Source organism: Podarcis tiliguerta (assembly GCF_965153285.1).
Source record: "Podarcis tiliguerta genome assembly, chromosome: 14".
Classification (NCBI taxonomy): Eukaryota; Metazoa; Chordata; class Lepidosauria; order Squamata; family Lacertidae; genus Podarcis; species Podarcis tiliguerta.
Genome location: NC_139547.1, coordinates 32,286,537 through 32,311,009, shown reverse-complemented (window position 1 = coordinate 32,311,009; position 24,473 = coordinate 32,286,537). Strand labels below are relative to the sequence as shown.

Here is a 24,473-nt window from a genome sequence, read left to right as displayed (position 1 = left end):
GTGGCCTTATCACAAGCAGATCTGTTTACCTGATCCGGTTGAAAACATAAGAGGCCAGTTCTATATCTAGCATGGCAAGAAAAACGAAAAACAGTCACAACGATAACAACTCCTGCAGTATCTCAATGTCCGGGGCTGCAGCGAATGGAGAGTTTAATTTCCTCTCTCATGTCTGGCTGGCTTGGCAGTCTTGTGTCCCTCTGGTGTTAGCAGATAATAAGAAAAGGAGATTGAGCAATTCTGGTCTCTGGACAGTCCCTGCTTGAGAGCCAATGTGTTGTAGTGACTAGAATACTGGACTAGAGGCCAGAACGAATCTAATGATTACAGATGCCTTTCACACAATTCCAGAAGAGGAGATTCACTCCAACCTTTTTATTTATTTATTTTCCCCAAAGGTTTCCAGCTGTTAGGGAGTTTGAGAAGGGAACACAACACACACATGTACTGTTCAGAACATTTTCTACTAGGAAAAAATAACAACTAGATGGCGTTGAAATAAAATATGGTTGAAATATGGTTTAGCTACAAACCTAGTTGGAGGCAGGAATTAGCTAGCTGTGCATTAAACACACACACATCACTAACTAAAAATAATATATACTTTGCCAGCTGAAGAAATGCACCAGAAGGGTTCAAATGTCAAACCAGTTCATGTGACATACAGTGGCTTGTTTTCCTCCTACTAAGCCATGGTTTACTAAAACTGTTGTTTACCTGATCATCTGGACCCTGTTCAGTGGATTACCTATGGCTTCTTTACTGCCAACAAACCACAAGCTGAAGCCATGGTTTGTCACTGACCCACAACCCTTGGTTTGTTTTAACTGTGGCTTGGTGTCACAAAGAAAGCCAGCACTGTCCCCAAAGCAAGGTTTGGTTAGCCAACCCACCACAAACACTTGCCAAGCTACCAGTAAAGACCAGCTGGAAAACAAACCACATTTTAGAGAAACAAGCAATGGGTTTGTTTTATCGTCCATGGGACAAATCTGTAGTTTGTTAAGCAAACCATGGTTTGGTGTGAGTTGTGCAAACGGGGCCAAGGACATAAAAATCAAGAGCTGGTTTTCTAAAAAGAAAAAACCCTGAAAGTTTTCATCAACCCAAATTACAAGCTAACCACGGCAGACACTACTCTTGCGTCTCAGATGTTTATATATGAAATGTTGCGGCGGGCTGTGCTTTTCTGCCAGCACAAAATCAAAAGAAGGGAAAGGTGTTTCCAGCTAGGGCTTCCCCCAGGTACTCCATTGAGGGGGCTTCCTTGGACCTAGAAACCCAGAGGGCACACCAGGAAAATTCCTATGTTTCTAGGAAAGTGGGTCTCACCAGCAGATGACTTCTACAATGACAGGCAAATTTCACAGTGCTGTTGCTCATTAGAATGGTGAGGCCCCGTGGTGCCAAGCAGAAAAGTTCTTCATGGGGTGATCTACCCAGGCAATGCTGGTATCCCTTGCCATGCAGAGTCCCCACCCAAACAGATAATTTACAGGCTCCAAGTCATGCTCCCCATCATCTGGAGAGATGGCACCTGCGCCATTTTGTTATATCTTGGTTAAGTCTTTCTAAGGCCTTTGGGTATCTACACGTACTGGTAAAAAAAAAAAAAGCAAAGCCGTAACTAAATCCCGTCTTCTTGGTCAACTTTAAGTGTTGTGCCGTTTGCGTTTTTTTAATTATTTTTTTTATAAAAGCGGGGGCGTTACTCTGGCCACCTTTGGACCCCCATTACAATGGTGTTTCCACCTCACTCAATACGCAGAAAACTCGTCTGTCAAGTCTCAAGTCAGTATCAGTTGTTGAACAATACCGAAAGTCCAGCATTTCCTCCGTCGGGGCGGCTTTGGCGTCAGGGCGGCCTAGGAGTTGATCACGTTTCCTGACCACGTCTCGTGCTTTATCCCCGGAGCGAGGTGAGTGATGACCACCTCCACGGCCTGGAGCTTCTCGTTCTTCGGAGGGATGGTGCACACCTTGTAGGTGACTTCATCCCCGGTCACCGGGACGTATTCTCCTTCAATGCTTTCAGGAGGCAGGGGGAGAAGATGCAAAACAAAATAATTGCCCAAGTGGTTCCCATCACAGGACTTTGCCACAAACTCAAAAAAGGGAACATGGAACCCACAAGAATGTTTTTATTCATTCATCTGGTTCACACTAAACAGTGGTTTCCCCAAAGTGGTCGATATTTACTCACTCACCCCTGGGGATGGAAAACAAGTGTATGAACTGTGTTTCTTAGGCCCCACCCTGTTTCTGTGGTTGTAACCTATTCAAAACTGTTTTATCACTGGGTTTTAATTGTTGTAACCCACACTGGGACCTCGGGGTGAAAGTGGGTAAATCATAATCATCATAATGCTCTAATAATAATAATAATAATAATAATGGGGAAATTTGAGTCTCAGAAATAAAGGTCATGGGCATGTACAGAACACACCTCCTTTGCCACTTCTGTATCTTAGTGATTCCACAATACAACAGTGACTGGTGATTCATAAATGTTGATATTTCATGACTTTGCTTCATTTACATGACTAAGAAGTTGTAGTGCGGTTGATGGCAATGTTATATATCTCATCCAGGGGTCAATGACCCTTGGAATGGGAAAGCCAATGCTAAGCCTGTCCTTTGTGTTCAGCAAACCACAGATTAGCCACGAGTTGTCCGACAGACAATCGCGCAGACCAAGGCTTGCTTCTCCACAGCTTGCTTGGGTTTCCAGCTGCTCTTGGCCTCTGGCCTTTGTGGCTTAGCTGTACAAACCACAGTTAAGAAAGGGGGCCAGGTTTGCACGTAATGCTGAGTCATAGATAAGAGACAAATGAAGCTTGGTAAGCCAGCGACAAACCATGGCTTCAGCTTCATTCTAGGGCATAGGTGAGGACTCTTTCCATCTCGTCCTCCCCAGGCCATCACCCTGCCCCCCTCACCAGATTTGCTCTGCACCACAAGCATTCTTGCCTGGCTGCTGGGACGTGTCCTTGAATTCTGATCATGCATTTTGCTTGCCTCGGGTGGAGTGGGGTGTGTAAGAGTGTGCGGAAAATAACTGGCTTTGCAAACGTAAAATTTACATTCATTGCTCCACCAGCTTTGCCTCTGGCCCTGGCTCAATGCTCAGTGCCGGATTTACGTATAAGCTAAACAAGCTATAGCTTAGGGCCCCACTCTCTTGGGGGCCCCAAAAAAAATTAAAGGAAAAAAAGACTGGACGTACATTTCCAAAATATAAGATAAAAAACAAATAAAAGAAAACCGACAAACAGCAATAATGTTTTCTGTTGTGTAGGCTCTTATGATGTAAGTAATGGGCCCCGCCTGCTAGCCTGCTCCCTAAAATATCACTGGTTTGCTCATTTCTATATATAGGGTGCCTACATTCTGCATGGACTGGTTGCATGGCAACATGTGCAAATGGCTTTAGATACCTATTAGGTCAAAAAAAATGGGACGTGGGTGGTGCTGTGGGTTAAACCACTGAGCCTCTTGGGCTTGCCGATCAGAAGATCGGCGGTTCGAATCCCCGCAACAGGGTGAGCTCCCGTTGCTCGGTCCCTGCTCCTGCCAACCTAGCAGTTTGAAAGCACATCAAAGTGCAAGTAGATGAATAGGTACCACTCCAGTGGGAAGGTAAATGGCGTTTCTGTGCGCTGCTCTGGTTCGCCAGAAGCGGCTTAGTCATGCTGGCCACATGACCCAGAAGCTGTATGCCAGCTCCCTCGGCCAGTAAAGCGAGATGAGCGCCACAACCCCAGAGTCGTCTGCGACTGGACCTAATAGTCAGGGGTCCCTTTACCTTTACTTTAGGTCCATAAATTACCATATAGCATATATTCAACACTAAAAAACAGCGACAATTTGTTGCTGACAAAGGACATATAAAAGGCCCCATTACCTTCAGTAGCTTAGGGTCTCATCAAACCTAAATCCAGCCCTGCCACTGTTGACATGTCCCCAGAAGGTTGCCCTGATGGGAATAATGTAGCCCTCAGGATGAAAAAATGAAGGGTAAACCCACCCCCACCCCCCGCACTTACTCAGAAATGTGCACAAAGATGTCTGGACTGCCATCGACAGGCGTGATGAAGCCATGGCCCTTGGAGCGGCAGAAACACTTACACACCCCCTTGTAGGTGGGCCCTTCAGAGGCTCTCGTCGTCCTGTGAGGAACAAAAGCAAGTTCAGAAAACCATTCCCCACCTCTTCTTACATTAGGGCGCGGAAGTCAGCTTCTAGGGAATTAATGTGGCTGCTTCTGAAAGTCAAGTTTCTTGTCCATATGGAGGAAAGCGCACAGGCAAAATGTCTGCTGAAAGCTGAGAAGCCTGAATAAGAGTTCAAGTGATGCCACAGGGTGCATCCGTGTCCTATGGAACTACTCACCACCCACTTACAACTAGCAGAAGAAAAATGAATTGTGGCAGGGCACACACGTCACACGCGGAAGGCCACAGGTATGATCCCGGCATCTTCAGGTAGGGCTCAGAGGGGAACCTACCGAAAACCCTGGATCGCCTCTGGCAATACTAAGTTGGATGGACTAATGGTCAAACATGGCACAGGGCAGCTTCCCTGTATCCCTACATTCTTAACAAACTATGCAAAATGAGGAGAAATCAGGCAAATGTATGCAGGTAGTAGAATTCAGATTGTCAAGAGAGAACTGGGCACGATGCTGTAGAATGTAGTGTTCTTTTTAGGAAAATAGGGTGACACCATGCTATTACAAATACAGTGGTGCCTCGCAAGACGAAAAGAATCCGTTCCGGGAGTCTTTTCGTCTTGCGGTTTTTTCGTCTTGCGAAGCAAGCCCATTGACGGATTAGCGCTATTAGCGCTATTGGCACTTTAAGGGCTAAAAACGGCTTTTTAAGGGGTGGGGGATTAGCGGTTGTGCTGCTAAAATGCTTTTAGCAGCTTAGCGATTCAGAATAAGGGGTTTTGGAGCAAAAAAAAAACTCAAAAATTTTCGTCTTGCGAAGCAAGCCCATAGGGAAATTCGTCTTGCGAAGCGCCTCTGCAGACGGAAAACCCTTTCGTCTTGCGGGTTTTCCGTCTTGCGAGGCATTCGTCTTGCGGGGCACCACTGTATTCCATTTGTTTGCCAGGTCCCCCTCCCGCGTGCTGTTCTGTGAGTTTCCCCAATCCCCCCACAAGCCAATTCCACGGGGTGGGGAGCCCTGCTGCGCAAACAGATGCCCTCATGCAGGGCTTCTGAGTGAATCTCACCCATAGAGATGCATCCAACTACATTATACTCTGAGTAGACCTGCTGAACTTGATGGACTTTGATTAGTCATGCCCATCTATTTAAGAGGGTCTACTCAAGAGTTGGATAAGAATCAAATGCAACCCACAGGGAACTGCTTTACCCTGAGCCAGACCAAGGGCCAATCTAGCACCCAGTCATCAACAATGCTCTCCTGGGATTGAGGCAAGAGCCTTACCTGGTGACACCGAGGACTGAACTGTCTGAAACAGCTGCTGAGCTAGATGGACCAATGGTCTGATTTAGCATCAGGCAGCTTTCTACATTTGTAGGTAGGAATCAGAATCTGGGAGAAAGTATCAGAATCATCCAAGGACAAAGCAGAGCTCATAACTGGCCTTGAAGACATGGCCTTCTAAGATCATCAGAACATCATCAGAACCTACTGGATCAGGCCAATGGCCCACCTAGTAGTGGGAGCGAGAAAAGGGGTTCTCCACCTATCTGTTCCCTCCACACCATGCATAATTCTATAATATTCCGTACTCGCCTTTTCCCTAAACTAAAAATTCCCAAACTCTGCATCCGGGGAGCCTCTCCATCCCCTGGACCCTTTTGGTCTCCCTTTTTTTTCTGAATCTTCCCCAAAATCTGCAATATCCTTCTGCCACCTTCCTCACCTTGACGAACTGGACCTAAGACTTTCCGACGCCATGGAGAAGCCCGCCTGCCTTGAGTGAGAGAGGGCACAACTTTCTACAGAGCATGGTAGGCCGTGCTGCTCCCATGCCCTCTCACTTCCCCGCCCGCCCGCCACCTCCCTCCTCTCAACACAACTTCTGAGCTTCTGGCCTGGGTGCGATTGTGACATAGCCAGCCATCCCAGAGTCATTTGTACTTCCCCGCTTGTCATAATGTCATTCAGCTGCAAGCTGAGCTAACCTTCAGAGCCCCAGGGGATTCAGCCAGTGACACACCCAACGTACAGCTGAGAGATTACACTCTGCTGCTCAATTCGGTATTTTGCAGGATGGGGGAGGGGGTTGCATATCAGGGATTTGTCTCAGCAAGACCAACTCTCAGTGGAAATCTACAGTGACCTCTCAAGCATCTACGGCCAGAGTAATTGCTTTCTGGGTGGGCTGTATGGAGGTGATCACAGAAGGAAGAAGGCAGAGCAAGCCTTGCAAAGGTGAGTAACCAGGGTCGTCGTCTTCTTTGGCGATCACTCATAGCCGAGTAAGATTGTCTTCCATAAACACGGTTTCAACAGTGTGTCCGTAAGTGACTGCGGAGGCCAATTCTGGATCCACACGTCCTTTCCACAGGAGGAACATAGGTTTCCAGGCAGGAGTTGATCACGGCAAGGGTTTGCCAAGCATTCCTTCCTCTTATTACGTTTCTCCCTTTCGTCCTGAGTTCGATCGTCTTCAAAGTCCATGACACCTTTGGTAAAGGCTGTTCTCCAATTGGAGTGCTTGCAGGCTAGTGTTTCCCAGTTGTCAGTGTCCATACTACTTTTTTTTTCTAACCAGAGAGAACACCAGCGATGTAGGAATGCCTTTTGTTTGTTATTAATTTATAAAAATATTTGTAAACAGCTATATCATAAAAAACCTGCCAACCTAGCAGTTCGAAAGCACCTCTGGGTGCAAGTAGATAAATAGGGACCGCTTACTGGCGGGAAGGTAAACGGCGTTTCCGTGTGCCACGCTGGCTCGCCAGATGCGGCTTTGTCACGCTGGCCACGTGACCTGGAAGTGTCTCCGGACAGCACCTCTTAAGTGAGATGGGCGCACAACCCTAGAGTCTGTCAAGACTGGCCCGTAGGGGTACCTTTACCTTTATATCATAAAAATATATGTTGAAGCAATTCACAGCAATAAACACATAAAACCATAAAAGTTAAAAACAAGTTAAAACAAGTTAAAAGCAAAAAAGTTTGAAATGTTCATTGTGGTACCAGCAATTCAGAATCAGGTAAGAAGCAAATTATCCCTATCTACCTAACAAAATTTATATACCACTTTATGGTAGCAAAACCTCTAAGGGGCTTAACAAGAAATATTAACATTAACAATAAAAAACAGACGAAAACAATGAAAAGCTGTTTTAGAAGATTGAAATTAACAGTAAAGGAGATTACAGCACAGCAACATCAGTATGCCTGGTTAGGCTTGCCTAAGCAACATTGTTTTAAATGAGCACCGAAAGAACACCATCCCACCTGCTCCCCTTGATACTCACGCTGAAAATGTGCGCGTCCTCCGTGTCGGAAGCGGGCTTGGGATGAGGTAGCCTCTCATTGGAGATGGGGAACGCTCTCTTGTCCTCCGCCCTTCTGGGAGTCGGAGGCTGCGTGGAGACGGAGGCTGCTCGTGAGAGGAAGCAGATTCTGAAGACATTTCAAAGACCTAAACAGGAGAGGAGGTCTTGTTTTAGAAGCAGGAGTTTAGTTGACCAATCTTCTCATTAATTTAGTTTTGACTCATGCAAGCTCAATCTCAGCCCCTCTCTCTCAGCTATCCATTACAATGATGCTCTGAGGTGGTGTCCATTAGGGCTGGGCGATACAGTGGTACCTCAGTTTTCGAACACCTCAGAAGTCAAACGTTTCGACTTTCAAACACCAAAAACCTGGAAGTAACTGCTTCGGTTTTCGAACACTTTTCAGAACCTGAACATGCCACGCGGCTTCTGTATTGAGTTTTCCAGAAGTAAATGCTTCAGTTTTTGAACATTTCAGAAGTTGAACGGTCTTCCAGAATGGATTACATTTGAAAACCGAGGTACCACTGTATCTGGTTTTCAACACTGTGATGTATTACCAGCTAAACATTGTGATATACAAATTGGCTGGCTTCACTGTTTTTCCCGCACTGTGATTTTTGCATAGCATGCGCACAAACACACACACAACATGGATTCGCAATTATATTGACAGGTCAAAAATTATGAAACTGATCACAATACAGTGGTACCTCGGGTTAAGTACTTAATTCGTTCCAGAGGTCCGTTCTTAACCTGAAACTGTTCTCAACCTGAAGCACCACTTTAGCTAATGGGGCCTCCCGCTGCCACCAGAGCACGATTTCTGTTCTCATCCTGAAGCAAAGTTCTTAACCCGAGGTACTATTTCTGGGTTAGCGGAGTCTGTAACCTGAAGCATCTGTAACCTGAAGCGTCTGTAACCCAAGGTACCACTGTATGGACTTCAAACCGGTTTTGGACGATATATCAATATATTGCCCAGCCCTAGTGCCCATCTTTGGGTAGAGCAGAATGTGTCCTTTTTTACCTTACTGCAGGCTGAGAACTTTTAGCTAATCATGCTTTGCAATCTTTTCTTATATTTTAATCAGGTATTATATGCTTCTTTAAAAACAAACAAACCTATAAATCACTTTGAGACCAAAAAGAAATTTTTGGTAGTAAGCGACAAATAATTATCCTAAATAATGATAATAAAAAATAATGATAGAACTGACAACACATTACTAAGACTCTTGCTCAGGAAAATGCCCTAAAACACAACAGGAAACCAATTCAACACAGAGAGTTCAGGTCCAACGTCAATGAAGCTCCCACATAGACGATCACATGAATTATGCAGAGGATCTTTGCCTGACATCTCATGTCAATGTGACAATTTTCCACCCCTTGTAACAATAGTGAAAGAACAAAAATTTATGGCTTATTAGTAGGAGAGCATCCGGGAACAGACTCTCTCTCTGTCCCTCCTCATCCTCTGTTTAATTGCTCCGGGTATGAAGAGGTTATAACTTTTAAATAACAAAACAAATGAAGTCAAGATCCCATGAGGAATAATATGCTTTCACTCCAACCCACCATCAAATTCCAGAGAGTATCATCACACTGCTGAAAACAAGGAATTTCTCACACTTCATGGTAACTGGGTAAACACACACACACACACACACACACACACACAGAACCAAATAGCAGTCAGAGCATGTTAAAAAGACAAAATGTTGGCGGCGCAAAACTGGAAAGTTAAGTTATTCCCTCCTTGACAGGAATGGCTTAAAAGAGTTTGGGCCATCTCCATAATGGCCAAAAAAACCACATATTATCTAAGAGCGAGATATGCAAGCAAATGCAGAAATAAATTTTGGGGAAACTAGTCTCCCTCTTGGCAGTGTGGCCCAGAAAACAATTATCTCCCGCAAAAGCAAATTCAAGTAGGTTCTGAGGTTTGTTTTTAGAGCAAATGTTAATTTATGATAAGTTATATTTTCTTGCAGGAATATTTATGATCTGAAGGAATTTTATCTGAAGCAGGGTTTCATTGATTATTGCTAATAATTGTCAAATGGTTAAATACGTAAATAATGCTCAAAATCGCAAGTGCCATAAATTAAAAAAAGACCAAACACTGAGTATTTGATATTTTATATGGCTTTAAGATTCCAAAGGTCCAAACTCAGTGGGAAGTTGGCGTAAGGCAGTTAAAAAGGAACAGAGCAACTGACACAAATTAAGCAATACTGTCTCTGTGAATACACCATACATTTAAAACACATTCCCCTGCCTAAACAATCCTGGGAACTGTAGTTTACCCCTCACAGAGCTGCAATTCCCAGCAATTCCCTTAACAAACTAGTGTGTGCCTGCTTTAAATATATGGCCAGGGAAGAAGCTTTTAAGAAGAAAAATTATCCCGAACAGCTGCTGGGGGTGAGAGCTCTCAATAGAACCTGCATTATCAGGGGCACTATACCAGATGTCAGAGACAAACAACAGGGGAAAGAGAAAGAATATCCATGCTGGGCTCATAAATTTCCAGAGCCATCTAGGCAAGCAGTTTGCCCAATCCACTAGGGCAATTATGGGAAAGCTTCACAGTGCTTCACTTGGCAGATTTGATACACAAACTGAAGCAATTATGGAGGGTGGGAGCTGTGTAGTGTATTTATTCAAGAGGGGCAAAAAGTATATACTCCAATATTTATATATATATATTTAAGCATTAGCCAGGTTGACCTTCCTGAAGCCCCCATGTTCAGTAGTATAGCTCTGTGAATTCCACACACCGGCAGTCATCCTGACCCTGAACAATTTCCACCCCAGCAGGTCATGGACTAACCTGTCAGACTCGCTACCTGAGTTTGCATTCTTCCTCTGCCCTCCCAGTCCCCTTTTTCTTTTATGTGTGTGGCTTTCCCCCCCAGAAACCTGCAGGCAGGGACTGTCCTGTATATAAGCTGCTCTGGGAGCCCTTTTGAATGAAGAGCCGGCTACAAATGTTCTGAATAATTAAGGATGGCTGGCTGGGCAAGCAGGGATGATCTTCTATTGATGCAAAACAATAACCAAATTCTGGCCACCCCAGTGCAAAACATGAAGATGAATGAGCTAAAGCCCAGCCTGCGGCTTCCAGCACACGACATCAGTCCGATTCTTGCCACAGGGCTTCTGGATTTCTACAAACCACGCGGTGCAGAGAGAGGGGAAACCCAACAGCTATAGTTTTACTCTTTCGCCTCCATAGCACGCTGTCGCCCTTCAGTTTACACATCAAGGCAAACACAACAGAGGCATCGGGCTGACTCACTTAATTGCCAGCGCTTATCCAATTCCCTTGCTCTCTGCCCTGCTTGCTCAGAACACAAAACACAAGCAGCAGTTCAGCGGAAACGAAGCCTTTGTCTCCCTCCCAGCCAGATCCCCTGAGGCCAGACCAAGAAAACAGATTTCTGTCATTTGTCACAGGACGGTCACAGGGAGAGGAATAATACGCAGCAAACTGTTTCAACATCAGAGGAGGAGAAGAATGCTGCGTAGGAAACAGATCAGCCTTCAGATGCTTCGGACTATAGCAGTGGCTGCCTGAAAGATCTGCAGCGCAACAGGTTGGTGAAGGCTGCTATACAGCATCTATGAATAAAAACTCAGACAAAGCTATGGCTTAAGCGCTTTGCATTTGCAAATTCCAATTCTGCTAACTGAGGCATGCTGTAATCTCATGACTTTAGAAGCAGTCTAACAACAAATCTGACTACATAAAAAAATAAAAATTAAAAAGCAGCCCTTGCTCTGCTTAATGCTTTCAAAGGCCAGAAACAGACACAACCCGACTTCCTTCCTCCCAGTAGAAGCCCTCTTGCCAAATCTACATACAGCAGCTGGATGAAGTAATTAAGAATATCTCAATGTGCCAGGATAGTCCGATTTCAGGCTGAAGCCCGGAAATAACATTATTCAACACTCCCCTTCGTGAAACCCTATCTACTCAGAAGGGAAGCCCTCCTGAATTCAATGGGGCTTACTCCCAGGTAAGCAGGGTTCGGATCATAGCAGAAGTAGTCTTTTCTATCCCTTTTTGTCTTCCCTTGCAAAGTGATTCAGAACTCACAATATCACCCCATCTGACAAGATAGGAAAGAAACATCTGTGGAGTTTGGGAAGCCACTTGGCCGGGTGGCAAAACCACACCCCTGACTCTTGCTCAAATTGAGATGGGCAAAGCAAGAGGAAGAGGCGTGCCAGGAAACACTGGTCATAGAGACCATATTTATAGATCAACATGTGTACAGGCTCAAAACAGGTAGATGTGCTTTAAAACAGAGAAGACATGAAACAAAAATTATATGTGTGCACAAAGGATAGGCAAAAAACATTAAAATCAATCTCCACTGGCTTAGCCTACAACTCCAGATGTGAGAAAGGTGCAATCCCAGCCAGGAACATGTCAAGAACACCTGAAGGCGAGTAATGCCATCAGCGATATGCTAAAATCAGTGATAAACTAGATTAAAACATGTGCTGACAACACATGTCTATATGTTCCGTACAGGCTTGTCTAAACAAAAGACGTGTTTGCATGTGTTTCGATCCGGGTTTTTGCTTACCATTGTTTTCAATTATGTTTTGAAAAACATTCTGCATGAGTGTTTTTAACTGTTTTTATTTATTTCATTGTTTTCTTCTTTTTGTAAACCACTTGAGGTTCATTGGCTTTTTTTACAATCAAGCAGTATGTTAATCTGCTAACATAAATGGCCTGCATGAACAGAAAGGTCTAGTGCTGGAGCAAAAGAACACAAAGATGGTGTGAGGTGAAGCTCTGTAATTGGCAGGGGCCGCCACTAAGAAGCCCCTGCACACAAAACACCCTACTTTTGACAGGGGGCACCCAGAGCAGGACCTCCAAAGAAGTTTGGAACGCAAGAAGCTGCCCTTATACCAAGTTGGACCATTGTGGAACATGTTTTCCTTTGAAATTAAGACAGGTTTCTGGGCCAGAGTCATGGCTCAAAGGCGAGGGCTACACTGCCCACCAAATATGAGAAGATTATCCACCCATCTCTCTGGCTTCTGACATAGCCCATTTACATTCCAGCATATATTTTACAACCATGAGGTCTAGAAACTTGATTGTCTCTCTATACTGTTTCTGTAAGAAAAACTGTAGCAGCAGTGTGGGGCTTGGTGGGTTGGTGGGCAGGGGAAGCAGCCCCTAGTATATTTGTGTTTTTTTAATGGAAGCAGTGATTCTCAGGAAACTTGAGTCCTGCCCTCATTAGGTGGCTTTTCTGCACAGAATCATAACATGAACAGAGGAATGTTTGCAACATGGCCCAGCAGCTCTGAGAAGGGAAAAAGAGACCCCATTGGCCCCTCCTTGCTTTATCTAGTAGTATGTCAGCAACAACCTTGCCTTGGTAAAAAGAGATGCTTCTCTAGACCTTGAGACAGGAACACAAAGCAGGCGGAAAGGCAAAATGTATTATTATTATAGCATCGCACTGTCTTGTAATCTTGATTGAAAACAGAACATCCTCAACTTGGGCGATCTCCGGATGGTGCCGCACTCCAAGTCTTTTAGGTTTAGAGAAAAGGCGAGCAAGAGGAAACACAACAGAGGAGAAAATGGACACAGAAAAGTTGTTTCTCCCTCTCGCGTAAGGCGAGAACTCGGATGCATCTGATGGAGCTGAGTGCTAGAGATTTAGGTCAGGCAAAAGGAAGTCCTTCATTATGCAGCACATAGTTTAACTACGGGATTTCACTCCCACAAGGGGCAGTGATGGATACTAACGTGGGTGTCTTTCCTAGAAAATTAGGCAAATTCCTGTACAAGGAGGCTATCAATGACTACTAGCCAAAAGGACTATGTTCTGCCTCTCCTCTGTTCTCTGTTCTATGCTCTGTTCTATGTTCTCCTATGTTCTGTCATTTTGCAGATGACACCAAACTGGGAGGGGTGGCTAACACCCCAGAGGACAGGATCACACTTCAAAACGACCTCGACAGATTAGAGAACTGGGCAAAAACAAACAAGATGAATTTTAACAGGGAGAAATGTAAAGTATTGCACTTGGGCAAAAAAAATGAGAGGCACAAATACAAGATGGGTAACACCTGGCTTGAGAGCAGTACATGTGAAAAGGATCTAGGAGTCTTGGTTGACCACAAACTTGACATGAGCCAACAGTATGACGCAGCAGCTAAAAAAGCCAATGCAATTCTGGGCTGCATCAATAGGAGTACAGCATCTAGGTCAAGGGAAGTAATAGTGCCACTGTATTCTGCTCTGGTCAGACCTCACCTGGAGTACTGTGTCCAGTTCTGGGCACCACAGTTCAAGAAGGACACTGACAAACTGGAACGTGTCCAGAGGAGGGCAACCAAAATGGTCAAAGGCCTGGAAACGATGCCTTATGAGGAACGGCTAAAGGAGCTGGGCATGTTTAGCCTGGAGAAGAGGAGGTTAAGGGGTGATATGATAGCCATGTTCAAATATATAAAAGGATGTCACATAGAGGAGGGAGAAAGGTTGTTTTCTGCTGCTCCAGAGAAGCGGACATGGAGCAATGGATCCAAACTACAAGAAAGAAGATTCCACCTAAACATTAGGAAGAACTTCCTGACAGTAAGAGCTGTTCGACAGTGGAATTTGCTGCCAAGGAGTGTGGTGGAGTCTCCTTCTTTGGAGGTCTTTAAGCAGAGGCTTGACAACCATATGTCAGGAGTGCTCTGATGGTGTTTCCTGCTTGGCAGGGGGTTGGACTCGATGGCCCTTGTGGTCTCTTCCAACTCTATGATTCTATGATTCTCTCAGTGCTTCTAAATACCCGCTAATGCTGTCCATTGATACAGAACTTGTGTGCTCAGAAAAATGCCTGAATGTGGCTATCCTGACACAGGACAAGCGATCCAACAGAAGAACATACAAGAGCAGCCCTGCAGGTTCAGGCCAAAGGCTCATCCAGCCCAGCACCCTGGTCTCATGGCCTTATGTGGCTCTTCTGAGAGACCTGCAAGCAGGACTTGAGCAGAACAGCACGGTCTCAGCAAAACATAGCCACTGATGCACATATCTGGCTACATAAATCTGTTCAATCCTCTTTTAAAGACATCCAAGTTGGCAGACATCACTGCCTCCTGTGGGAGGGAGTTCCACTGTTTATGTACCGCGTGAATAATTTAGCTGTCCTGAATCTTCCAACCTTTGCCGCCGCCAGCAGCAAAACGTTTCCGGCCGGCTCTGCCATTTGGTGCACTTAAAAGATGTGTGTGTGGGCCCGAGGCAGGTTGCATCTGCTCCTCATAGAGTTGTACCTCGGGTTACAGGCGCTTCAGGTTACAGGCGCTTCAGGATACAGACTCCGCTAACCCAGAAATAGTACCTCAGGTTAAGAACTTTGCTTCAGGATGAGAACAGAAATCACACGGCGGCAGCGGGAGGCCCCATTAGCTAAAGTGGTACCTCAGGTTAAGAACGGTTTCAGGTTAAGAATGGGCCTTCAGAACGAATTAAGTTCTTAACCCGAGGTACCACTGTATATCCAACACTATTTCACCCATGAGCATAGATAGCTGCCTCGTACTGAATCAGGCCTTTGGTCCAGCCCAAGCTGTAACAGGAAGGAAGGCCATCCAGATGCCTGGGGAAATTCCTCAGGAAGAGTATTCTCGCCTCTCCCGAAACTGGCTTCCAGCAACTGCTATCCAGAGGCATCCTGCTTTCCCAAAAGTAGAGAAAGAACATAGTCATCATGGCTAGAAGCCACTGATAGCCTCCTCCTCCATGAATTTGTCCCTTTTTTAAAAAAAAGCTATCCAAGTTTGTGGCCATCCTGTGGCCTCCTGTGGCAGGGAGTTCCACAGTGTAACTATGTGCTTGTCCTTTCTTTTATCTGTCCCGAATCTTCCAACCTTCTGCAGGCATAGTGTGTGCTCCAGCCACTAAGCTTTGAGGCCTTGGGAAATATTACTTCCCACTCCAAGTCCCTGGGGATGGAGATAACTTTATTACAATACCAATAATAACAAGGCTTTCAGCACGGATGCCGATGATTCAACAGCAATTCATCAAACAAGCTGTCACGAGATTTTTCCACCTAGCAATTAAGATACATTTCATTGCGTTGTCAGAAAAGCAGCCCACGCTCAACGCACCGCACAACCCGAAGGATCCTCTCACCCACTTTTTGAAAAGCCAAAACCGCTCATCTTCACCATCAACACTGCATGTGTGGCCCATCAATTAATCCAGCCCCTTTTCCTACACCAGTGTTAATATACTGACTTGACAGTTATTCTTGCATTGGGAGAAAGTCTCAACACAGATACCCACCGTCTGGTCACATCGAGGCTTGACTGCTGCAGTTGGGTGGGGGGTGTACATTGGGGCTACCCTTGAAGACTATTCAGAAGTCTTAATCATGTTCAGGACAGATTACCATATTTCCTGGGACTTGCCAAGCTCAACTGTATTTTGCAAACGTTTTAAAGATCACCACTGCATTCTAGTAACCTTTCAGGAGCAAGGATATATGAAAGGCCAGCTGCATAAGCAATCAGTCAACTGCTCTTCTGGTGCAGGGACTTCTTTGTGGTGGCACCCTGGTTGCAAAGACTTCACTGCTGTTAGCTTTCATGTCCCAGAGAAGGCTGTTTTATTCTCTCTAGCTAATGCGAACTGGGAAATCCTGGACCCAGGAGCCAAACGCAGCCCCCCAGGCCTCTCTGCCGGGCCCTCCCTCCCTGCCTGTCCAGACCCCACAGCCCACTATGCATTCACACACACACCCCACTTGAGTGTTCTTGCCTGGTTGGAAAGTGTCCTTGAATGCTGACTGTGCCTTTTTGCTTCCCTGGACAGAGGACTGGAAAGGGATTGCAAGTGTGTGAAGAAACCATCCTGCAGTACAAAATTAGCATTTTCATTCATTGCTGAACCCATTTTTACCTCTGGCCCTCAGGCTGAAACCCCTGTTTGAGTGTATGTTGCTGCATTCTGCATTTCCTATCACAGAATGCTATTTTACTGCATTTATGTCTTTTTACTGCATATTTAAATTGACGTCTTACTCCCAAGCTTCAACTTTTGTTAGGGGGCTGTAAAAATAAATAAATAACGGGACGATCACTTGGAAGAAATGGATCTTAGCCAGATTTTGTTTTGGGCTGCTTTTTTCCTTATATAGAATTATTTATTTTTACCCAGCCTAACATTCTGAACATTCTAACATTCTAACATTTGTACCATTGCCATATACCGTATTTTTTGCTCTATAAGACTCACTTTTTCCCTCCTAAAAAGTAAGGGGAAATGTGTGTGCGTCTTATGGAGCGAATGCAGGCTGCGCAGCTATCCCAGAAGCCAGAACAAGAGGGATTGCTGTTTTCACTGTGCAGTGATCCCTCTTGCTGTTCTGGCTTCTGAGATTCAGAATATTTTTTTTCTTGTTTTCCTCCTCCAAAAACTAGGTGCGTCTTGTGGTCTGGGGCGTCTTATAGAGCAAAAAATACGGTAAGTTGCCTACTTTCGTTTTCCGTTCTACAGTCGTACCTTGGATCCTGAACGCCTTGCAAGTCGAATGTTTTGGCTCCTGAATGACACAAACCCGGAAGTGAGTGTTCCGGTTTGCGACCGTTCTTTGGAACCCAAACATCCAACACGGCTTCTGATTGGCTGCAGGAGCTTCCAGCAGCCAATCGGAAGCTGTGCCTTGGTTTTCGAACGTTTTGGAAATCGAATGGACTTCTGGAACGGATTTAGTTCGACTTCCAAAGTACCACTGTATTGTGGTTTCATGAGACAAAACCTTCCCCTGCTTGAGCTATCTCCCAAAGGAGGCCTGTAAATAAGTCCTTAATGAAGGCCGCAATCCTAACCCCCTACTAACCTGGGATTAAGACTCCACTGATTTCAACAGGATTTACTTCTGAGTAGACATGCTTAGGCATCTGCTGAAACTAACTCCAGTACTGGGGGGCAGGGACCTTTTTCAGTTCAAGGGCCATATTCCCTGCTGGGGTAACTTCACAAGGGCTGCATATGGGGGGGGGGGGCAAATTGGGCGGATCACTCAATATATATGGTGCAATAAACTGGTTTGTACCCATGCGCACACAGAGAGCTCTCTCTATCTTGCATACATGCAAACAAGAGGCAAGATAAGAGTTCAGGTTCACCTTCCAGCCAGCGAAAAACACTCAAGGAGAGTGCAAAGCAAGGCCTGTAGAAGCAGACCCTCCCAGTTTCTCTATTTTCCAGGGACGTCCCTGATTTAGAGAAGCCGTCCCGGTTTCTGATTTGATCCTGGAATGTCCCACTTTTCCTTAGGATGTCCCTATGTTGGAGGGTATGGAGTTATCCGACCCCCAAGCCATCTGAAGGCAATCCTGTATAGGGAAGTTTGTTTAATGTTTTTATTATGTTTTTATATATGTTGGAAGTCTCCCAGAGTGCCTGGGGCAACCCAGTAAGATGTGTGCGGTATAAATAGTAAAATTATCATTATGGAATGGGATGTCCCTATTTTCATCAGAGAAATGTTGGAGCCTATGTAGGAGGGTGTGGCCTGCTGAAGGTTCTGAGGGCCAGAAAAAGAGTTCTAGAGGGCCACGTCTGACACCTGCCACTGGTCTCGTCTCCCAATCCCTGGCATAAACGATTAGTATTTTTTGTTGGTCTAAAAGAGCAGCTTAAGTCTCTACTTCTTGAAACTACACATCATAAGGCTACATAACAGTGTACACACTGGGCTGTAATCTGCCTAGGCCTAACTCACAGGGTTGTTGCAACGATAAAGTGGATGCAGGACACTCGGGAGATGGGCATAAAAGCAATAAAGTGTAAAATAAACCTCCAGTTCAAATTTCACATCAGTCACAAACTCACTGGTCCTGGGTATGTTGTATTTCTCTCTCTCATCACACTCTGCATATACAGGACTGGTCAATATTACAGGGCTGGTGCCCAAATTGCCAAGCTACTGTGGGTGAAGCCCTTTTGAAAACTTGAAATCCACAACTTTGAATGATTATAAAACAGAGTTGGCAGCATGCAGAAGACTTTTTGACCAAGGAGATCAGAGTTCAAATCTGCCCTCAATTATTGCAGCTGAACTATGGTACAACCTAACCTGCTTTGTATTATTGTTTTTGTTAGAATTAAATGTGGGTGGGGACACATGGAACTTCCTTGGGAGGAAGGACGGGATACAAGGAGAAGAAACGATGATCTTTTAAATGCACTCAAGAGATGCAGGCTGCCACCTTCTGGGTTAAGTTTCCTGCAGCCAGAAACTCAACAGGTGCAGTCCCTTTGCTTGAAGGAATGGTAAATCGTGGAATTCCTGCCTGCTAGGCAGCTATTGAGAGGCAAAACCCCTCAAGAGAAAAGAAAATATAAGTAGCAATTCTCTTGGGAGTAGGGCTGGGAGGAATAGCAGGCTTGCCTCCTCTTCCTTGGACTTGCACAATCAGGCTGGCCAATTGTTTCTGGAACCCCAGACCGGATGCCAAGCTCCTTCCTGGAAAACTGTGGCCTCCACATGTTAAGTTTTGCTCATTGCAAGTCAGGTTCTCTCACACTCCCCACAACTGAAGTGGCAAAGAGGTTACACACGCACACACAAAATACTACTTTTAAAAAATGCAACATACCAGCTTTGTGTTATTGCTCCCCTGCCCATCTAACATGTTTTCCCCTGAATCCAAATACCTTTAATGTTGCAATCCTAACCATGTCTTCTCAGAAGTAGGCCCTGTGGAATTCAGTGGGGCTTACTCTCCAGTAAGCGGCGTTAGGATTTTTGCAGATTCAGCAATCCTAAACTATTTACAAAAGATCAGGCCTCATCCAACACAGCAGGACTTACTTATCTCTCTGTAAACATGCATGTTGTCCTCCCAGGATTATGGAATAAAAACTCCCATTTTAACAGAGAAGCAGCAATCCTAAACCCCACTTACTTGGGAGCAAGTCCCATTGAGTTCAATGGGGCTTACTTCTGAGTAGACCTAGTTAGAGCAGCACTGCTATTCTAAGTGAACATGTTTTACCCCATCAGCTTTAGTATGTCCCTTAAAAAAAAAGCCTTTCATTCCCTCCTCCCCTTGAAGGTGGGGGTGGAAGCCTTTAATTTTCAGTAAGGAGACTACACCTTGAATTGTTTAAGGTGCCACAAGGTTGCTTTGATTAAAAATACACTTTTTTATATCTTCCAAACTAGCCCCACAAATAAAGGGACCGTCTCCCCACCCTTATATCAACACTTCCAGGGTTAAATTAGTTTGGGAAGTTCTGCACCTCTCCATACACGCCCCCCCCCCAAAATCAATGAAAGCCTTTACCCTTTGTCTGCACCACCCCATAAAAATGAGGGGGGGGGCATGCAACTCACAAGTAACTTCACACACGCACACAACATGAGTGAATCCCCAAGTTTCAACGTCTGGTATCATTTCCCATTGGTGATTGCTTCTCTTACCTTACAATTCTCGTTGTGTCCTTTGGTGGGATTGTCCCGGGGGGGGGGGGGACCTGCAAGATTTCCCCCGGGGTGTTTGGGGCGGGCGGCAAAGAGGAGTAAAGCACCGAGGCCACTTCCTCCACCTCCCCAAAACGAGAAGAACAGCGCTTACACATTTCGCCCCATATCTCAGGTTCCACAAATGCTAGAAACTTGCTCTTTTCAAACAAATGGAAGCTGGGGATCTGGAGATTATATTCGGGGGCGCAGTTGGGGTCTCTGCCCCCATCTTGCCCCCTTGCAGACGCCCAGGGCTGTTGCCTCCCCTTTTCTCTTTGTTGCAAACTTCAATAGATCCACCCTTCCTCTCAACTCGTCCCCACGTTCTCGACCCCCCACGGCTTGCAAGTTTCACTCCATCCTCCAAGCGCCCAGCTGAGGCTACGATCCCGACCCCGGGCACGCTTTCCCTGGAGTAAAGCTCCGTTTAATAGAGCGGGGCTTACTTCCGAGTAGACCCGCGCGTTACTTCCTCTTTTTTTTTTTTTAAAGTTGCGCACGTATCCATCAACTTTGCAGCCTCCCTTCCGCGCAAAAAATAAAATAACAAAAATAAAATCCAAAAAAAACCCCTCACCTATCTTCCCCTGCGAAGAGGTTCCGGGGCTCTCCAGAAGCTGCTGCCACCTTTGCTTACTTGCTGCCGTTCAGTGCGCGCGCCTCTGCGCTTCCCCGGGCGCCAGTCGGGAGGTGGAGCGGCTCCGGGAAGGCCAGCCCCCGGCTAGGGAGGCCCCTCGGGGCGGGGACTCCTGCGCCGCAGGAGGTGCGTTTACGCAGCTGGCTGGCTGCGTGGTCTAAGCGCGGAGGTTTCTCGGGGTCCCGGGGCTTCGCCCCAAGAGAACAGGTCTCTGCCCCGAGGGAGCTTGCAATCTGGAGAACGTGGAGGAAAACGAGGAACGAAGATAAGGTGGTTTGCCCAAGGCTTGGGGTAGAGATGGTGGTTTGTTGGTTTACAGGGAGTTCAGAATCGTAGAATTGCCGAGTTGGAAGGGAACTAAAGAGTCATCTAGTCCAGCCCGCTGCAATACAAGGAGTCGCAGCTAGAGAGCCGGACATAGGGTTGCCATGTGTCCTCTTTTTCCAGGACACGTCCTCTTTTTCAGGGGTAAAATTTGGGACAAATTGCATTTATGTGCTTTGAATGGCCATCATAGTGTCATTGTTATTATAATTGTTATTATTATTATTGTCATTTTTTATACAGAATGGTTATTGACATAAGTACATACAGAATGCAGTAAGAATATTGAATGTAACAAATAAAAAATAATAAAAAGACAATACAGAGGGGAGGGGGGAACTAAGAAATAACAGAGTGCAGTGCCACATACAATTATCACAGACAAAAAAGGTGAGTCAAATTAATTTTCAATAAAGCTTGTCCACATATTTACCTGTGGAGCAGGAGGTTTAGTGGATGAGTTAAGATAGGAGAAAAACTTATACCATAGGCATATAAAATAAAAGTAGTCTATTTTTGATTTTTGAAGGGGGTTTAAGTGTCTATATTTCAAGCTCCGAAACCGAAATACCGGTATTTTTTAATGTTTTAAGTGACTAGTGCTATAGAAATTAATCAGTCAATCAACCTTGAGTTTCCTTGGAGGTTTTGTTTATTGCTAGGGCTTGTGGCTGATGCAAATAAAGATTCTATCTATCCCTTGGAGGGAAAAGGTGGGGTACAAATTCAATAAGCAAATACTAAACTTGCCATTGATGCAAAACAGGCCCCCACCAAAGCCTCTCTCTTACCTGCGTTGCACAGTAGCTCCTGCAAAGCAGTGGTAGCAACGGTGGGTTCTGGTGTGATCTTGTGTGCTGCACATCGTTTTGTGTGCTCTGCAAGATCTCGTGAGATTTGGTGAGATCTCGCAAGATCTCACCAGAAGACACCGCTGCTGCAGCTGGTACGGCTTCTCCACAGAGTCACTGATCCTTGGACTTCTGCTGCCTGAGGCAACTGCCTTAGTCTACCTCATGGGTGGGCCGAGCCCTGACTGCGATGTTTTCCTCAACTAATGCTTTATTAGTGTCAGGAGTGACCCACTTGTGCAACGAAAAGCAGTATGAAGAATGCTTGTTAATTTAAAAAAAGCACTTTGGGCTCGACCAGACTTGATGCTTCACTTTGAGGAAACCCAATCTTTACAGCTGAATCAGAGCAAACATCGACTGGGTTTTCTGCAAATTGATGTTTGGAACTAGCTGTTTTTAATTGTAATTTGTTTATTTTTTGGAATGTTTCAACTGCTTCTGGTTTGTTTTTAAATCATGTATCTATTTACCCTAGGCTCCTTGGGGAGGAAGAACAAGATTTAATAATAATAGTAAACATCTTTTGAGCAGCAGTACTACACTTGGTGAAGATGTGGTCACTGAACACAGATTTCTCATGACATGTACAGTGGTACCTCGGGTTACAGACGCTTCAGGTTACAAACGCTTCAGGTTACAGACTCCGCTAACCCAGAAATAGTACCTCAGGTTAAGAACTTTGCTTCAGAATGAGAACAGAAATCGCACAGCGGCAGCAGGCGGCCCCATTAGCTAAAGTGGTACCTCAGGTTAAGAACAGTTTCAGGTTAAGAACGGACCTCCAGAACAAATTAAGTTCTTAACCTGAGGTACCACTGTATTATCTAACATATTAGGCAGTGGAATGTTTTCCCATTGCATTTTGTATTTTGTTTGTTTGTACACCTCCATGTTGAAGGACTTTCCATTCCAATAAGCTGTTTTGGAAATCTAGGCCTGGAATTCTGAAGGGGGCTTTTTCCTCCCCTGAACCCATTTTCAGGAGAAGGCCAGGCTCACCCAAAGCCTGCACCCAGCCTGGCCAGCCAAACAAAGAAGCCCTTTTATTTTCGAAAGAGCCAGAACTCAGTGTCGTCCTGAGCTGCGGTGATACACAGTGCCTTTTGTCTGCATGGCAGAAAAAGAAGGTCGCGTGAAATTAGTGTTGCTTCTGTTCAACAACAAAAAACAGGATGAAATGTTCAGATAGAGGGGTTTTAGGCAGAGTGTTGCAGGAAACACCTTTTGAAGTGAGGCAGCGGAAGATGTAGCAGTTAGAGCAGTGGCCCTCAAAGGATGCAGAACTCCACATTGGCGTGGCATGAAAAGATGGCAAGTGTGGCAGGAAGATTCAAGGACACTCAGAGAAAACAATTAAACATTTCAGTACAGTATAGTATCCAAATATTGTTTTTATTTGCAGAATGTGGATAGGTATCTTTTCAAAACCAAGCACTGCTAGGAGTCATTTTTTTGTTTTGTTTTCCAATGTATTTCTTGCAGAATGTGGATAGGTATCTTTTCAAAACCAAGCACTGCTAGGAGTCATTTTTTTGTTTGTTTTCCAATGTATTTCTTATCAATAAAAAATACTCGGTGTGGCGCAAGCAAATTTTTATTCTGAAAGTGTGGCTGAGGGGGGTAAAGTGTGTTAGGACCCAGGAGACCAGGTTTCAAATCCCCACTCAGTTATGTAGCTCACCGGGTAGCCTTGGTCCAGTCACTCACTCACTCTGAGCTTAACCTACCTCACAGGGTTGTTGTGGGGATTAAATGGGAAGGGGGAAAACTATGCTTGCCACTCTTGTAGGCACCCAAGAGTGGCTTGTGAGAGCCATGTGGTCTGAGCTGGAGCAACCAACTCAAACCTCTTCACATGCTGAGCTTCTCAGATGGACAGGGGTGGGAGTTTAACAATAATCACAAGATTTAGTTATTTCCAAGGTAAGGGGAAGCAGTTTTCAACCTTTTTGAGTCCATGTCTCCCTTAGCCAACCATATTCTTTCTACAGCATTACACTGGGGTTCCGTTACAGGACACACTGTTAGTGGGAATTCCCCTATTCTGCCCCTGTGGAGATATGTATATATGCAGGAAGATAATGGGCTGCAAGTTAACGAAAGAGGGGCAGCACCCTTGAATGTTCTTCAAGTCACCCCAGGGTGCCACGGCACGCTGGTTGAAAACCACTGCTCTATGGTATTAACCCCTTCACGCAATAATTAGACATAAACATGTTGGTTATATGAGACTGGTGATCCCACCGTTTCAAGGGCTTGTGCCTCAAGACTTTTGAAGAACTAGCAACTCTGAGTCTTATTGCAGTTAAAGGCAAATTTACCTAACTCACACTTTCTGGAGCAATAAACAAAACCAAAATGCAGCCCTCCTTCAAAATTTGATATTGTGCAGTGGGGTTCTCTAGGTAATGTATACAAAATGCCTACATTAGGGTAAAATGTGCCTATAATTCCATATGTGAATAAATATAAGCTTAACAAATGCAGTATGTTGCAAAAATGTATATATTATGCAAAAATGTGTGTGATAAGTTGCATTAAACTGCTTGTGAATTTTCAGGAGTTCTTAAAAAAAATGTTTAGCAAACTGATGTGGAAATGTGTAGAACTGAAGACTGAAGAAACTGAAAAACGGAGAGAAAGCTACA

The 24,473-nt window shown here is 45.1% G+C and overlaps 1 protein-coding gene and 1 long non-coding RNA gene across 5 annotated transcripts; one reads left to right on the top strand and one right to left on the bottom strand.

Moving 5' to 3' along the window:
• Positions 1–345: 345 nt before the first annotated feature.
• On the bottom strand, positions 346–20,746 carry CARHSP1 (calcium regulated heat stable protein 1). Of its 3 annotated transcripts, none has more exons than XM_083414302.1 (4): positions 20,588–20,746; positions 7,466–7,632; positions 4,047–4,169; positions 346–2,028 (listed from the first exon to the last, which is right to left on the bottom strand). In XM_083414302.1, exons 2-4 carry the CDS (start codon positions 7,621–7,623, stop codon positions 1,866–1,868), a joined length of 444 nt encoding a protein of 147 aa, XP_083270428.1. In that variant the 5' UTR covers positions 7,624–7,632; positions 20,588–20,746; the 3' UTR covers positions 346–1,865. The 3 variants fall into 3 exon arrangements, with proteins under 3 accessions (XP_083270428.1, XP_083270427.1, XP_083270429.1); XM_083414301.1 differs by lacking the exon at positions 20,588–20,746 and adding an exon at positions 16,296–16,433; XM_083414303.1 differs by lacking the exon at positions 20,588–20,746 and adding an exon at positions 8,432–10,278 and having other exon boundaries at positions 7,466–8,199.
• Positions 5,899–10,517, top strand: LOC310664751. Of its 2 annotated transcripts, none has more exons than XR_014505046.1 (2): positions 5,899–6,410; positions 10,411–10,517. It is a non-coding gene; the product is annotated as an uncharacterized lncRNA (long non-coding RNA). The 2 variants fall into 2 exon arrangements; XR_014505047.1 differs by having other exon boundaries at positions 10,373–10,517.
• Positions 20,747–24,473: the final 3,727 nt, after the last annotated feature.

Bases quoted from the DNA above. Each gene is read 5' to 3' on its own strand.
- CARHSP1 (XM_083414301.1), bottom strand. From the start codon at position 16,430: ATGGGTTCAGCAATGAATGAAAATGCTAATTTTGTACTGCAGGATGGT. The intron at 7,633-16,295 runs GCAAGAACACTC...TCTCCTGTTTAG, and splicing joins CAAGGACACTTTCCAACCAG to GTCTTTGAAATGTCTTCAGA. The intron at 2,029-4,046 runs GTAAGTGCGGGG...GCCTCCTGAAAG, and splicing joins ATCTTTGTGCACATTTCTGA to CATTGAAGGAGAATACGTCC.